Below are 17,152 nucleotides of genomic sequence, written 5' to 3' on the forward strand. Positions count from 1 at the left end.
AAGTCAGACAATGGCTCCCAACTAAGGATAAAATACTGCAGGTGCTGGAAATCTGAATTAAAACCAGAAAGTGCTGGAAATACTCCGTAGGTCTGGCAGAACCTGTGGGGAGAGAAAAACTGAGTTGACATTTCAGGTTAATGACCTTTCATCAGAACCTGAAAGAGCATCAATCTGAAATGTTGGGCAGTATTTAATGCCCATCCCTGAGGTGAGGTTGGTGAAAGGAAGCATTTAATCGGATGGAAGGATGACGGTTGGGGACCGCGCCGCCTTCCTGCCTCTGCCTCAATTAATCCAGGGTGGGAAGGCCCGTGGGTGACCTTCTGCCCCTTCATCAGTTGAGGCCCTTAAGTTCTTGATTGAGGGTCTCAGCATCAGGAAGGAGGGGGCTCCGCGAGAGCCACCCCATTGCCCTTGCTGCCTACTCCCCTCACCCGTGACCTCCACCCCGCAACCCTCTCCTCTAGCCATCATTCACCTGTGGCCATTGGCCGTCTGATTGGCCGGCAGCTCTGGAGGGGGTGGGACTTTAGCCCCCAGGGTCCTTGATTCTGGGGAAGACCCACTGTTGCCCATGTAAGTGCCTAATTGGCATTTAATACGGTGGGCCTTCTCGAAAGTAGGTGGTGTGGGGCACTTGTTGGCTGTCCAGCTAATGGGTAAGATCCTGTTGGCTCCATTGAATTCTGCTCATTAACTCTTGGCTGGATTTTATGCTCCATCTCCAGTAGGTTTGAAGGCAGGGGGTGCACATAAAATCCAGCAGGTGGCTCTCCTGCTGCTTAACTGCCTGCCCCCGCTTTCTCTGATACTTTACGGGGGACAGGGAAGGTGTCGGACAGCCTGCATGCACTTGGGCCTATTGGGCCCTTAAGTCCTTTTATGTCAACTCACTAAGCATTACTGCACAAAAGTTCAAACCTATATACGCATTATTTGTTCCTTTACTGTCTCTGGGTAAAAATCCTGGATGTCCCCCTCCCAACAGCACTGTAGGTGCACCAATACAACATGGGCTGAGGGTGTTCAAGAAGGCAGCTCATCATCACCTTTGCTAGGACAGCTGGGATGGGCAATAAATCATTTGCCAGTGATACTCGCATCCAAAGAGCGGATATATAAAAGATACAGCCCCAATGCATTACTTCCGTAAAGTGTTTCATAGGCCAGAATTTTACATTCGGAGTGCGGGCGTGCACCAGACATGCACGAATGTAATTTGACATGCGATGACGTCGAGCGTGCATCCTGACATCATTGCTCACTCACCCAATACTTCGTTTGGCGGGCGCATGCCAGAGTCGGCTGCCCACCCGCCAATAATTGAAAGACTTATTAAGGCCATTAATTAGCTCATTAACTTGAAATTTACACTGCCCGTCCAACCTAACGAGCGGGATGAGGTTTCCTGAAGATAATACAAATTAAATAAAAACATTATTTTGAAATTAAAAACATGTCTCATCTCATGTGACAGTCATATGAGGGGACTTGTTCCATTAAGTTTTTACTGTCTTTATTTATTTTATTAAAAAGCGCTTCAATCTCCCTAAGGCAGCTCCGTGACTCAGAGAGATTGAAGTGCTCTTTTGCGCGCATGTGCAAACTGCGCGCCAGGCCCGCTTTCCCTCCGCCCGCACAGGTAACGCTTAACGCTGCCACTCGTAATCCACACAGGGCAGGCTTTAATTAGTCTGCCCGCGTGAAATCACAGCACCGAACCGATTGCAGGCGACAGTCCGCTCCCCACCTGTCCCCACCCGCTCCCGCTTTGTCTGCCCGATGAGGGAAATATTCAGGCCATAAGATACATCGGATAAGAGGAAAGTGGCGAATTCAGATTTGAGTGGTTACTCAAGTTAAAAAAAGAAATGCCACTAGCTGAAGGACTGGGTGAAACTCCTCTGTGCCACCATCAAACATACTTGTACCCAAAGTCAGTTTTTATTCTTTCATGGAATGTGGGCATTACTGGCAAGGCCCAGTGTTTGCTTATCATCCCTAATTGCCCTTCAACTGAGTGCCTTGCTGGGCCATTTCAGAGGGCATTTAACAGTTATCCTTTTGTTCTGGAGTCCCATGTAGGCCAAACCTGGTAAGGATGGCAGATTCCCTTCCCTAAAGGATATTGTGAACCATTTAGGATTTACACCTATCAATGATAGTTGGAATGATGACTATCACAGAGACTTGCTTTATATTCCACCAGCTGGTGGGATTTGAGCCCATGTCCCCAAGCGTTAGCCAGGATCTCTAGATTACTAGCCCAGTGACATTACCACTACAGCAGCATCTCAATAGACTACCAGCTAATGATATTTGAGGATTATTGGGTCTCCATGTAGCACGGTGTTCCTACAGCCTGTTGTGACAAAGATATTTCCGCTTTGACAAGTAGAGAACCAGCCACTTATTTGCTCTTGTCCTCTAGGTATGGAGGATTTTCGCTAGGCGGGGAAGGCTCTCAGTTACTACCACCAGGAGAAGAGATCTCTCAAGCCATACTCCAGTTAAAGAAGACACTTGAATTGACTCGGGTCAGTACTAGATTTTCTAGTCAAATATCTTGTGATATAATCTTGATATCATTTTGCATCATAATAATATCAAAACAAAACCTTTTGATCAGCACAAACCAGTCTTACAAACAGTAGTTCTGTTTCTGAGGTAAATTGTTCCAGTTCTTTAGTCCCCCAGGACATTCACATCTGCTACCTGGCAGCATGTTCCCAGGTTTTCAGCAGTAGTCCTTTAGACATTTCGAGAAGACATGAAATACTGTCAGAATTAATCTTCCCTCCCCCTGCTTGGGGACACCACAGCCTCCCCCCTGTGCTTCCCTCCGTTCTTCACCATGAGACTCAGACTGGAAACCGAGAGGAGAACTGGACGACACGGTGGCATTGAGCGTTAGTGCTATAAAGCTCAACCCCTTTGCACAAATTGCATGGACTGAATGCAATGCTTGCCTTCATTCTCAAGACCTGGGCATCATTGGCAAGGCCAGCAGTTATTGCCCACCTCTAGCTCCCCAAGAATATTTGAAGCAAAGCGTGATTTTCTTGACCACTTCACTTAAAGCGCTTGAAGAGGACGGCCCACCACGATCATCACAGGGTATCAAGAATGGTCAAAAACTCCAACCTTGCTAGTAATGCCCATATCAAGAATAAAATTAAAAGTAACTGCTACACTGGTTGTTTCAGTTTGCCTAATGGCAAAATATCCCTGCACCGTTGTCATAGCTCCTGTAACAGCACCTGCCAAAATCAACAAACTCTACCACCGAGAAGAACAAGGGTAGCAGATACAGGGGAATATACCATCACCTTCAAATTCCCCTATAAGTTACACACTAACCTCACTTGGAAATATGTCACCGTTCCTTCATGGCTGTTGGATCAAAATCCTGGAACTCCCTAGCAGCATCGTGGGTGGACCTACACCACAGGGACTGCTGCGGTTCAAGAAGACAGCCCACCACCACCTTCTCAAGGGCAATTAGGGACGAGCAACAAATGCTGGCCATAACAGTAACATCCACATCCCATTAACAAATGAAAAAAAGGAGAATGCATACATTTAATACAATGTTTCCAACTTCAAACTATTGGGAGAATTAAAAAATTGTGATATGCTTCAGTACTGCCTCACGTTTGAATAATGTTCTTGTAAACAAGTTAAACTATTACCTGATGTGTGAATAATATGAAGGCTATCAAGCCAAGAATTAAATTAATAAACTTATCTAATACTTAGATATATAGGCTATGGTATTCTCAGAACTCAGATACTGATCAGCCTTTGCATCTGGGATTCATTGTGTCACTCAAACCTCTAGCATTCAGAGCCTTGTAATGCCCACCCCACCCCCAAGGAGCCACCACTAATGTCTTACGTTACATGATCTGTACGCTGCATATTATGTATTACTGTGGATAAGAGCTGGCATTTACTCCTGCATCCCACTGAAGAGTGAACCTGACTGACGTTATTTGCACAGCAAAGATCTATTAAATGTTGTACTCTTAATCCTCCAGGGCAGTGCCTCTGACCGCTTTATGAGCCAACTCCCGAAGTTTATGTCCGGATTAGACACAAAAGATAATGTGAAGGTAAGGCTTGACCTGTTAGGACTTGGTGATGGCCCAGCATTCCTGTCAGCTGAGCATTTTTAAATCCAGTGCTCCTTTCCCAATCTAATAATCCTTTGCTTTTGAGTGTGGAAATAGGGAACAACATTGGAATTTGCTATTTTACTTTAATTGTATGTGTTTTTGTGCTCCTGGAGGTAACTGATATAAGTGTGCGGAACAGAGTGCACGCTTCTACTTTTTATAACCAGCGTCAGTACACATTCTAACTGTATTTTTTTTTGCAAAAATATACTTTATTCATAAATCTTCAAAAACATTTCGAACCATTTCAAAATCACCATTACAAAAATACAATCAGGTTCAACTTTTACAACATGAATCACAAGGTGTATCAGTACAAACAATGAATATTACAATCATTGGCAGACATTCATTTTAAGCTGTACAGCCTGAGGGGCTCTTTACAGTTCCCAGCCCCTCAATGCACTGTGGCAGAAAGGTCTTAGGCAGCGACCCTTCCCCATTGCGCCTTTGTGGCGGCTGCCCCAAGCTTAACTGTGTCCCTCAGCACATAGTCCTGGACCTTGGAATGTGCCAGTGTGCAACACTCGGTCAGGGACAACTCTTTGCACTGGAAGACCAACAAGTTTACCCATTCTCACTGTAGTATGGAGTAAAGCACCCTCCTACTCAGCGCTAATAATCCTAACACAGCCACCTCTATCTACTATGTAAGGGAGATTTCCAATTTTTAGGTAATTGTGACCTATATCAGAGGTTTGGACCAGGCAGATAGGGAGAAACTGTTTCCACTGGCAGGAGAGCTCGTAACCAGTGGGCACAGATTTAACTTAATTGGCAAAACAGCCATTGGGGGAGATGAGGAGAATCTTTTTAACGTGTAATGAGTTGTTAAGCATGCACAATCTGAAAGGGTGATCTGAAAGCAGATTTAATAGTAATCTTCAAAAAGTTATTGGGTGTATACCTTAGAAAGAAAGACCTGCTGGGGAAAACAGCAAGTGAAGGGGACTAGTTGGATAGTTCAAAGGAGCTGGTCCAGACATGATGAGCCAAATGGGCTTATGTGCTCTCTGATTCTATGTTGCTGAAATATCAGCACTCAATTTGTGCTCGTTGTGAAATAGGTTGAGACTGGCACAAACTCCATTCACGAAGCATCCTTGTAGTAGTCAGCTCACGCTCCGATCGCACTGTTGAAAATAGCGGCCATGCCAGGTACCGCAGGGCTGATTTTAACTGTTCCCATCAGGCAAGAAACAGGAGGGCAATGGAATGACCGCCTGTTATACACTACCCCAATCCCCACCACCCCCTCCCCCCAATTTTCCTCATAGTTCACTTTAACAATTAAAATCTGTCTCTATAGTTTTTGCATCTTAACATATAGCAAGCGCATTAAGTACATAAAAAATATTGCATCCTCTATTTAGTCCTACAGTCAGAAGATTTTTATTTTTACTGGTGAACCATTGAAAACCTACAATCATGTAGAATTTTGCAGCATAGGCAATTTGGTAGGTCTATGTTGGTGTTTATGCTGCAAATGAGTCTCCTCCCACCCTATTCCAGCTCAGATGAGGGTCAATTTTAACTTCATTCCGTTGCCTAATTTCCCCCAATCCTTATTTGTTTGGGAGTTTGGCCTTCTTCAATTTATTAGTTCCTTCCAAAGGACTATCCATTCCATTTTTCATTATCTTGTGTTGATGGTGTAGACTTAAGAGATCAAATGGTTTCAGATAGAGTTCTCTGGTCTGTGCAGTTTAGCTTGTGAGCATCCCTAGGCTAGAGTTAACCTGGATCATCTACCTAATCGCTGATGCCAACTAGTGTTTGTATCTACGTGTGTGTGCACACATGAGTGGATGTCAGGTGAGGGTAGGGTTGGGTTGATCTGTGATTTTCCACTCAAAAGTTAAATAACCCACCAACACTGGGCGCTGTTTACCTCAAGCATGTAGAGTGGCTACTGAAATGAAATACAAAATGGGCAGGTTGGTGCCTATAGAATGGCAAAACAGCAAAAGCCAGTGACTTCAGAAAAAGGAAGAAAATGGGCAAAAGACTGCAATAGGAATCAGATCACACACAAATAAAGAGAGTCTTAAGCTTCAGTGAAAAATAATGCCCTCACATGGGGCAGACGAGGTAAGGTGAGTGTTGCACTTGTACTACAGTTACAGCGAACCCATACCATCAACCATCAGTTTCACACTGCCCATTTGGTTTTGCAATTCAGATCTGGTTTAACAACAAAGGTTGGCACGCCATAGGAGCCTTCCTGAACGTCATGAACAATGCCATTCTGCGTACTCGTCTAGCAGAGGGCGAAGATCCAAGCATGTATGGAATCACTGCCATCAATCATCCCCTCAACCTGACCAAAGAGCAAATCTCTGAGGTGGCTCTGTAAGTACCCACTTCTCATCTCCTTCACTGCAAACTGTTTTAAGACAAATTAAATTGCTCTTGCCCAACCCAGAAGGGAAAAAAAACAGTTCAGACCGGTATTCTCATTTCCCAGTTTTTACTGGTGTTCCATTTTAAGGTATACAAGACCAGTTTGGACCAGTATTCTTATTTCCCAGTTTTTACTACATATGACAAAAAACGGTTGCAAGGGTTTCTTCAGTTTTATGAAGCAGCTGCCTGTTTTATTTGGTGTTATAGATTTACATTCACTAGAAACTCCATAGGATTTCCAGCGATACACAGATTGTTTTTATCCATTCATGGGACTTGGGTGTTGCTAGCCAGGCCTGCATTTGTTGCCTATCCCTGGTTGCCTCTGAGAAGTTGGTAGTGAGTTACCTTCTTAAACCACTGCAGCCCGTGTAGTGTAGGTAGGTCCATAATGCTGTTAGGTAGGGAGGTCCAGGCTTTGGACTCTCTCCAAGTTGAGGACCGGTTTGATCCTTGGAGCCATGTCTCTGAAGGAGCTAGATTAAGTCACCTTGAATGAAGTTCATGGGAGACCTGAGAGCTGGCAGTTTGTGCCAGATTAATTCCCGATTCAAAAGGAAAAGGATAATGAGCTAACCCACTGTGCCACCCAGCTCCCTCTCTCCAAATTCTGTTCACACTGGACTACTTTCTGGCTGTGGCATCTCTAAACTGAATCTTAATAATGGAGCTGTAGCATTCAAGATAGTGCAAAACCTACGTCAGCTACATTCACATATAGATCCCAAAGGTGAATGGAGCATGTGCAGATGCTCTTGGGCATCTAGTCTGCAGGCATCTGCCTTCCTTATGAGGATAGAATTTGCTTAAAAGGCAGAAGTCAAACCAAGGGAATAAATAAAAATGGTGGTATTATTTGCAAATGGTCGACCGATTGTGACTTTTTTTTGAAAGTGGGAAAGATGTTGAAATAAATACTTGTCAACATTGACATGATTGAGATGATGCAAATCTATGCAAAAATGTGATGATATGTTACGCTAGTAATTTAACAGGATGAGCTGTCGCTTTAAAATTCAATCATGTGGATGTAGTTTGTTGACATTCAGTGTTAGAAAGCTGATGCTCAGCCTCCCAAAGAGCGAACGGGTATAGATTTAAGGGTAAGAATGGAGGAGAGGGGCCAATAAAAGATTATCTGGTGGGGGGCTTGAGGGGAATGTGAAGTTGAGGTTACAGTCAGGTCAGCCATGATCTTATTATGTGGCGGAGTGGGCTTCAGGGCCATATGTCCGTACGTAATGCTTAGAATTTTCTACGGTCACTTGAGGTAATATTTGTAGCTATATCAGAACCAAATGCAGGATTTTACAGGCCCTCGCTGGTGGATTTGCAGGCAAGGGGGCCCGTAAAATTCTTCAGGTGGTCTTCCTGTCACCTAAACCCCCTCTCCACACCAGACCTGTCAGAAATTTTATTGGTGGATGGATGAGGCCTAGGGTGTCCATCCCGCCTTTGCCCCAGTTGAGGTCCTTCAGCTTCCTGCCGAGCTGCAATCTTGAGGCAAAGAAAGGAGGTCAGGGTCAGGAGGGATACCTGGCAGGTTGGCCTGCTCAGGCCTTGAACAAGGAAGGGGAGGCCAGGGGGCCTCAAACCTGGCATCCTTTCCCTTTCAGGACCCCCCGTAAGATCTGACCCCTCTAGGTGTTCCCCCCTTCTTTCCTTCTCCCCTCTTTTTTTTCCAATGCAACTGCTCTCTCTGGCACCTGCTCCCCAACTTACCTTTTGCCCTGGGCTTTCTGGGCACTTAGAATCTGGGGACTGCCTGTAGTTCCAGCAGTGGCCACCGCTACCAGTGGTGCTGCTGGAACTACAGAGCTGTCGGATACTCAGATCAAGTGGGGTGCAGGAGTTCTGCACCCAGCCAGTTAACACTCCACGGAATGTTAAATGATGGCATTGGACAAATTCCCCAACGACTTTTGCGGTGGACGCTGCACATTCCCCTATATAGACAGCCCTCCTTTGTTTCTTGAACAGCACCATTTGATTGTCTGATTTTACTATTCTGATTGTACATTACAGGATGACCACTTCAGTGGATGTTTTAGTTTCTATCTGCGTGATCTTTGCCATGTCCTTTGTCCCGGCGAGTTTCGTTGTTTTCCTGATTCAGGAGCGGGTCACCAAAGCGAAACACATGCAGTTCATCAGCGGAGTGAAGCCGGGCATCTACTGGCTCGCTAACTATGTGTGGGATATGGTAAGTAAGAAATTTCATAACAAAATGCTTCTAACAGTGGAATGCTTCTTAACAAGAAATGTGCAGCAGCTTCAAGAGGGAATTGGACACTGGAAAGGAGAAAATTTGCAGGGCTACAAGGGAAAAGCTGGGGAGTGGCACTAATTGATTAACTTTTCCAAAGAGCCAGCATTGGCATGATAGGCTGAATGGCCCCTTCTGCACTTCATGATTCTATGATGTTTTAGTGGTTGTGAATTTCTTCTTATGGTTCTTTTTGCTTGATGGAAAAGCTACAGAAAACCTGGAATAGTGCTTCCGCTGCTTTCCCATAGAAGTTACGGTGTACAAACAGGAGGAAACCCCTCCAGCAATTCAGCCCCTTTAATTTGAAGAGGAATTCCCCCACTGTACTACCGTTGACCAAAAAATTAGTATGAAGCCTACTTTATAGTCATCACTTCACTGACAGTGTCACAGAGAAATATAGTCCTTGTTTTCACAGGGTTGTTGAGGGTGAAAAAAAATCTTTTATATTATGAGGATGAATAGTTAATTCACTAGGGGATTGGTATTACTCGAGTGCAAAATAATATCTAGCAGTCTTTGTGTCCCAGAATCTGCTCATGAAGGACTTTCTGGAAAATGAACAAATTGTTCAAAAAACATGGTATACACTCTGTTCCTTCATTCATCAGCACTCGTAGTTCTTTTACATTTATGAATGAATTACGATGTACTTCCCCATGTTTGGCAAAGGCATCTTATCCTTTCACCATCGAAACCCCTGCCCTATAACCAATCCAAGTGCAAAAAGCCTCCCAGTTGATGCTTTCTGTACTCTTTGCTATACATCGCTGCAGTGCTGATTGCTGTAATGAGTGTATTTGTACAGCATGCTGGTGTCCTCTAGTGTTGGGAATCAAGTACTGTAAAAACACAAACTCTTCAGGAACAATCAGTGGCATTTTATTAATTGACACGTTAGATCATGAACTAAAGAGTAAGGATTCACCTGGTCATTGTTGTAGAATCACACTTGTGAATATTTCTTCTGTTTGATATTTTCAGCAAGATTCTAATGTTCTGTTGGGAGGAGTTTATAATTTGTCTGGAAGTATTGATCAACTGAGTAAATTCACAGTTTTGCTACACAGACCAAACAGAGGAATTCTGATTCCTAAGTCTGGATCAGTTGAGGTATTAGACTAATATACCTGAGGATAGATAGGATTCATTTCTGGCTTTCATACCCTCTTCTGGAAATTTATAAAGAGGCAGAGGTGGATTTAAGCTCTGGGTTTCACTGACCACATTCTTCAGCAATATCAGGGATAACAAACTAGATTTGGCTGTGCATCAAGCTGGTCACATATTTGAGATGGTTGACCTTGCACCTACTTTCTGTCATCTTCCCAAGAGTAGGTTGGTTAGGTTCTTAGGTGTTTATTTTGACTGTTTTACCAACCCAAAGTTTGTGACAGATGATTTCTTATACAGTTACTTTTATTTGGCAGTAGACATTCTTGAATTGCTGTTAAGGCCTTGTCTTTGAGGTTTTCTAAGAATTTATCTAAACTGATACATTAATACTGATTTTTTAAAAATCAGAACATCATATTCTAATTATTTCATGGGATGTGGTCATTGCTGGCTAGGCCAGCATTGGTTGCCCATCCTATATTACCCTTGAGAAAGTGATGGTGAGCTGCCTTCTTGAACGACTACAGTCCATCTGTCTTAGGTACACCCACAGTGGTGTTAGGAAGGGAGATTCAGGATTTTTACCCAGTGTTAGTGGAGGAACGATATAGTTCCAAGCCAGGATGGTGTGCGGCTTGGAGGGGAACTTGCAGGTGGTGGGTCGCCATGCACTACTGCCCTTGTCCTTCTCAGTGGTAGGGATTGCAGGTTTGGAAGGTGCTGTTGAAGGAGCTTTGCCGAGTTGCTGCAGTGCATCTTGTATATGATACACTATGCCATACATCTTGTATATGATACACTGCCACTATGCATTCATAGTGGAGGGAGTGAATATTTAAGATGGTGGATGGGGTGCCAGTCAAACAGACTACTTTGTCCTGGATAGTGTTGAGTGCCTTGAATGTTGTTGGAGCCCACTCATCCAAGCAAGTCACTCCTGACTTGTGCCTTGTAGATGGTGGACGGGCTTTTGAGGAGTCAGGAGGTGAATTACTCCCCTCAGAATTCCCAGCCTCTGACCTGCTCTTGTAGCTGCAGTATTTATATGGTTGGTCCAGTTCAATTTCTGGTCAATGTTAGCCCCCAGGATGTTGATAGTGGGGAATTCAGTGACAGGAATAATGCCATTGCATGTCGATGGAAGATGGTTAGATTCAGTCTCTTGGCGATAGTTATTTCCTGGCACTTGTGTGGCACAAATGTTACTTGCCACTTGTCAGCCCAAGCCTGGATATTGTCCGGGTCTTGCTGCATTTGGACATGGACTGCTTCAGTATCTGAGGAGTTGTGAATGTAACTGAACATTGTGCAAACATCCCATCTTCTGACCTTATGATGGAAGGAAGGCTATTGATGAAGCCGCTGAAGATAGTTTGACCTCGGACACTACCCTGAGGAACTCCTGCAGTGATCTCCCAGAGCTGAGATAATTGACCTCCAAAAACTTCAACCATCTTCCTTTGTGCTAGCTATGACACCAATCAGTGGAGAGTTTTCCCCTAATTCTCATTGACTTAAACTTTGCTAGGGCTCCTTGATGCCACACTCTGTCAAATGATGCCTGTTGTCAAGGGCTGTTACTCTCACTTCCCCTCTTGAGTTCAGCTCTTATGTCCATGCTTGGACTAAGGCTGGACTGAGTTCAGGAGCCTAGTGGTCCTTGCAGAACCCAAATTGAGCATTAGTTAGCAGGTTATTGCTGCATAAGTGCTGCTTGATAGCACCAATGATGACACTTTCCATCACATTGCTGGCGATCGAGATGATGTGGCAATTGGCCGGATTGGATTTGTCCTGCTTTTTGTGGACAGGGCACACCTGGACAATTTCCCACATAGCCAGTTAAATGCCAGTGTTGTAGCTATGCCGGAACAGCTTGGCTAAGGGGGCAGCAAGTTCTGGAGTACAATCTTCAGTACTATTGCTGGGATATTGTCAGGGCCCATAGCCTTTGCAGTATCCAGTGCCTTCAGCTGTTTCTTGATATCACGTGGAGTGAATTGAATTGGCTGAAGACTGGCACCTGTGATGCTGGGGACCTCCAGAGGAGGCCGAGATGGATCACCCACTCGGCACTTCTGGTGAAGATGGCTGCAGATGCTTTAGCCTTTTGCACTTCTGCACAATGAGCTGAAGACACAGAACTTGAGGGGCAAAAGCCCAATTCTTCCTCTAGCATCCCTAAAACTAAACATTTCATTTGACATAAAGCATATTACTGTTAATCACACATTTTGGTCTTGTTTCCTTGCAGTGTAACTACGTGGTTCCTGCCACCTTGGTCATTTTCATTTTTGTCTGTTTCCAACAAAAATCCTATGTGTCTTCATCCAATCTGCCTGTTCTGGCTTTGCTTCTCTTCCTCTATGGGTAAGTCAATACATTGTTTGTTTTTGTGCTCATTCTCAGTGCCTTTTGTTTGGGAGGAATGGAATAAAAATGGCTGCCGAGCTTCAAAGTGCACAGTTCTCTTTGTTGTTCACTTCCTGTGAAAGATCTCTGTTTGGCGAAAGGGTTTAAGTTTATGCTCCTATTGGCACCGGGATCCAGCACATCCAATAGATTCCCCTGGACCTAAAACTTCTCTGGGTGCTATGTCTGAGTACGGAGGAAATACCTTTGGGCAATGCACCACTGACAGACAGATAAAGTGCCTGAAAAAAAAGATCCAAGAGGAACACAATTCAGTTTACCCTCTTAACTTTTTTTTTACTGCCTGTTGCTTTGTCAGGGCATCACAGCCCAAACCTAGCCCAGTGTCTCCCTTCCCCTGTTCTCCTGCCACCCCACCCACGCACACACAAGCATAGGGAATAGTCTTAGTTTTGTACGATCTTATAAACACAGCGATTGTGAATCGGCAGCCCATATTCCTTTTCTCCCAAATGTCAATACGAGCTGTAAACTCACTTATCAACTATTTTACAACCATGCATAAAGTCTAATTCTAAGAAAGGAAAAAAGCCTTCATTTAGGTAGTGCCTTTCACAACCTCAGGATATACGTTGCAGCCAGTGAAGCATTTCTTGGGTGCAGTCACTGCTGTGATGAAGGAAACGTGGCCACCAATTTGCGCACAGCAAGTTCCCACAAATAGCTATATGATAAGGGAGCACTTCATCTTCTTTAGTGGAGAGGAAGAAGGATACAGTGGTGCAGCATATATATCTGCATTCTGTATAATGCCTACCAGCACAAATTAGATTTGCGCTAATGCCTGGTTATATCAGATGGTTCAATCCGCATGTTCCATCACTGGTAAAATTACGTGGAAAATATGCTTCATGCAACACAATAGCTTTAAATTAATATTTGCCACTTAAAATAGCCTCCTCAATGACCTAATCCTCTTCCTGTGGCCTACCCGCTGTATGAGACTACCAAAACTAATTCATGAAGGGCCCCTACATTCCCCAGGGCCATAGGTTAGCTTAAATCATCAACACAGACGCCAATCACCTTATGCCACATCAGAGAGAGATGGCCCATCACATCAGTCTGAGCTTGATTCGGTATAAGTTACTCAGTCCTCCTAGTTTTGTTCCTTCATCTTTCTGGTTCCTTCCCTTCAGCATGCACGTTGTGTTAGAAAGCAAAAAAGGACGCCTTTCGACCCATTGTGCCTGTGCTGGCTCTTTGAAGGAGCTTTCAAATTGATCCCACTGGTGTGCTCTTTCCCCGTAGCTCTGAATCTTTCCTTTTCAAATAAATACACATCCAGTTCCCCTTTTGCGAGTCATTATTGAATCTGCTTCTGCCACCCTTTCAGGCAGTGCCTTTCACCATTTCCTGGTCAAGATGCTTGCCAAGTCACTGCCAATGCTGTTTTTAATCCTGCTGATGAATATTGTGGAAATGTGGCACAGAGTGGCTCAGGAGCAGATTCTCCTCCCTGAGGGCAAGATGGCTGAGCTGAGAAGTTAAGACTGCGGGAACCAAGATACAAGGTCTCCAAGCTCCATTACCCAGTGCATTGTTGCATTGCAACCCAGTCCGCTCTTAGTACAGAGGAGAGAGGATGTGGCCATCTCCTCGTACTGCCCCTCATGATTCAAATTCAGTAACAGGGACAACAGAGAGCAGGAAATGTAACCAGGAAACTGTGGAAATTTGCAAATTCAAAAAGTTGCTGGTTCTTCAACCTTTAGCCAGAAATAAAGGCGATGCCCAACTTTCTGAAGAGCAGTAAATGGTTCCCAGTTTTGCTTGATTAAAGTTAAAGTGCAGAGATTGCTGTAGTGTAAGCAAAATGCGGCAGCCATCTTGCCCACAGCTAAGACCCAGGGACAGGGTTAAGATAAATAACCAGCTAACAGTGATATTGGTTGAAGAATAAATATCCAGCTAATGGTGATGTTTGCTGAAGGATAAATGTTGGCCTGGAAACCAAAGGACTCACTGCTCTTCTTCCAATAATGCCATGAGATCTTTTGCATCCATCTGAAAAAGGAGACAGCGAGATCCTAAAGGTGGCATCACCTACCACACAACTCCGTACTGCACTAGCCTAGGTTTTGTGTTTGAGTAGGTGGGGGGAGGATTGAACCCACCTCCTCAGAAGCAAGGAAAACCAAGGTGACGTGTCCACTTTATTAGCCAATGTCACCATAGCCAGAAATTTACGGCCTGTCATGGAGGGGATGGGGCCTTAAAATATGGCGAACTATTCTAAATTCCATTGACTTCGGCGAGACCATAAAATCCCGCTGTCTTAAAATTCCACCCATGTGTTTGTAACTAGAGCTCCTTTCTCCTTGCAGGTGGTCCATCACCCCTTTGATGTACCCAGCATCGTTTGTGTTCAGGATCCCCAGCACTGCCTATGTGATATTAACCAGCGTGAACTTGTTCATTGGTATTAATGGCAGCGTGGCAACCTTTGTATTGGAGCTGTTTAGCAACACTGTAAGTTAATGAAGTTGGACTATCAGTCACTCCCAAAATGGGACTCTGCCAAGCTACTGAATGAATGCCTTCTCTTAAGAGGAGGATTGCTTGATCTGATGATCAGAGAAACCGTGTCCATTGGCAATAATAAACAATTTAATGGTTGCAAAAATTGACTTCAGAGTTGGATAAACCTAATAAGATAACTGTCTGTCAGTTGTGGCATTTCGTGAAATGTAAATTATATTTCTAAAGAGTTTCCTTGGCATTAACAAGTATCCCATGTTTGACAGCATAGTTTATCACCTGCACAAGTTATACAAGAGCAATATAACATTTTTTATGTATGATAACATAACATTATTGGGATGTGTTATATACATGTTGATATAACTTATCACCTATGGCAGCAGCAGTTTATATAGGCAGTACTCAAAAGTTTGTACTCTGGTATCCTTTAACTGAACAAACTGACTCATGGCCATACATTAGTTTCAAGCAGGTCCTGTTTGATTCTGTTGTCATTGAGTGTGATAATTACAGATGTCGCTCTTTAAATTCCAGCAATTTTCTACAAATTCAAGACCATTGTTTTGAATATGCTTGACTCACATGTTCCCTCACACCGTGTGATACCACTGTAGTTTATGGCGGTGTAACAAGTGACTGCAATGGTTTGGTCTGTGTGTAGAATAAGTGTGTGTCAAATCCTTCAGCTGGATTTTCCAGACATTGACCTTAAAAGGAGAGCAGGATTTATTAGAACAATACCTGAAGTCTGAAGGTTAAGCTATGAGGAGAGATTGAACAAACTATGGCTGTATTCCCTAGATTTTAGGAGGTTAAGGGATGATTTGATCAAAGGTTTCAATATATTAAGGAGAACTGTAGGGTAGATAGAAATAAACTATTTCCGTGAGCTGGGATGTTTGTCTAGGTTTAGATAGCATTGTCAAAAAATTAAAGCCAGACACGTCAGGAGTGAAATTAGGAAACAATTCATCAAACAAAGGGTGTTGGGAATTTGGAACTCTCTTCCACAAATGATAATTGATGCTAGATCAATTTTAATTTTAAATATGTGATTTATAGGAATAGGTGTAGGCCATTCGGCCCCTCGAGCCTGCGCTGCTATTCAGCTAAATCATGGCTGATCTTCTACCTCAATGCCAATTTCCCGCACTATCTCAATTTCCTTGGTATCTTTAATATCTATAAATTTATCGATCTCTGTCTTAAACATATACTCAATGGCTGAGCCTCCATATCCTTCAGGGGTACAGAGTTCCAAAGATTCACTACCCTTTGATTGAAGAAATTCCTCCTCATTTCAGTCCTAAATGGCCTAGCTCTTATTCTGAGACTGCGTCCCCAGGCTCTAGTCCCTCCACCCAAGGGGAAGCATCCTTCCTGCATATTTTTGTTATCCAAAGGCATTAAGGCATATGGGGCAACATGCCTATGGCATTAGGTTACAGATCAGCCACGATCTCATTGAATGGCGAAATAGCTAATTGGCCTCCTTCTGTCCCTGTTATTATGTTCTGGCACAGCGAAATGAAGCGGTAATAATAATTACTTGCAACTTGCCTAATTTAAACTTTTGTTAGCATTCCTTTAAATCTGTAGACGGGTTCTCTTTTGTTTTGCTGCAGAAACTGAACAGTATTAATGAAGTCCTGAAGTCCGTGTTCCTGATCTTTCCCCACTTCTGTTTGGGCCGTGGATTGATTGACATGGTAAAAAATCAGGCCATGGCGGATGCCTTAGAAAGATTTGGTAAGTAATAGTTATGGACTTGTCATTTTACTCCTGAATTTCGAGTACATTGAGCTTTGAGGGGAAAATAAAACCACCTTAAAATGTGGCCTTTGCACTAAACGCAGCCCAAGTTCAATTTTGGTTGCGTGTTTTGAAGACCAGAATATTTAAGGAGTGGAATGTAACCATAATTTGAAGTGATGTGACATAGGGTGATTGGCGTCTGTGTTGATGATTTAAGCTAACCTATGGCACTGGGGTATGTTGTACTCTTGGGATAACTAATGTCATTCTCATTCCTCAGTCGCAAGTTTTGGGTTCAAGATCCATTCAACCCCTACTTTTAACTTCAGGTGGGAGGCATGCGAACGGGGCCTAGCCCAAAGCAGATGGCAAATCATTTGGGCCTTGGTAGCATGAGGCCATGGAGATTTAAATTCCTGGGCATACCCTACATAGGCCCTGTTAAACTCGATTCCAAACCTGATAGGGAGTGTCATCTCTATATGTATTCATATATCAATAGGGACTG

The 17,152-nt window shown here is 43.7% G+C and overlaps 1 protein-coding gene across 3 annotated transcripts in view; it reads left to right on the forward strand.

The window, feature by feature from the left end:
- Positions 1 to 17,152, forward strand: part of LOC121277075 (phospholipid-transporting ATPase ABCA1-like) — a 164,167-nt gene that overhangs the window by 128,693 nt on the left and 18,322 nt on the right. For all 3 annotated transcript variants that reach the window (XM_041186029.1, XM_041186030.1, XM_041186031.1), the window contains 7 exons: positions 2,435 to 2,540; positions 4,044 to 4,118; positions 6,364 to 6,533; positions 8,613 to 8,790; positions 12,227 to 12,342; positions 14,733 to 14,877; positions 16,515 to 16,638. In XM_041186029.1, the coding sequence (XP_041041963.1) occupies positions 2,435 to 2,540; positions 4,044 to 4,118; positions 6,364 to 6,533; positions 8,613 to 8,790; positions 12,227 to 12,342; positions 14,733 to 14,877; positions 16,515 to 16,638 (914 nt within the window). The remainder of the gene's footprint in view (positions 1 to 2,434; positions 2,541 to 4,043; positions 4,119 to 6,363; positions 6,534 to 8,612; positions 8,791 to 12,226; positions 12,343 to 14,732; positions 14,878 to 16,514; positions 16,639 to 17,152) is intronic.

The sequence above is a fragment of the Carcharodon carcharias genome, chromosome 4 (assembly GCF_017639515.1).
Source record: "Carcharodon carcharias isolate sCarCar2 chromosome 4, sCarCar2.pri, whole genome shotgun sequence".
NCBI classification, from domain to species: domain Eukaryota; kingdom Metazoa; phylum Chordata; class Chondrichthyes; order Lamniformes; family Lamnidae; genus Carcharodon; species Carcharodon carcharias.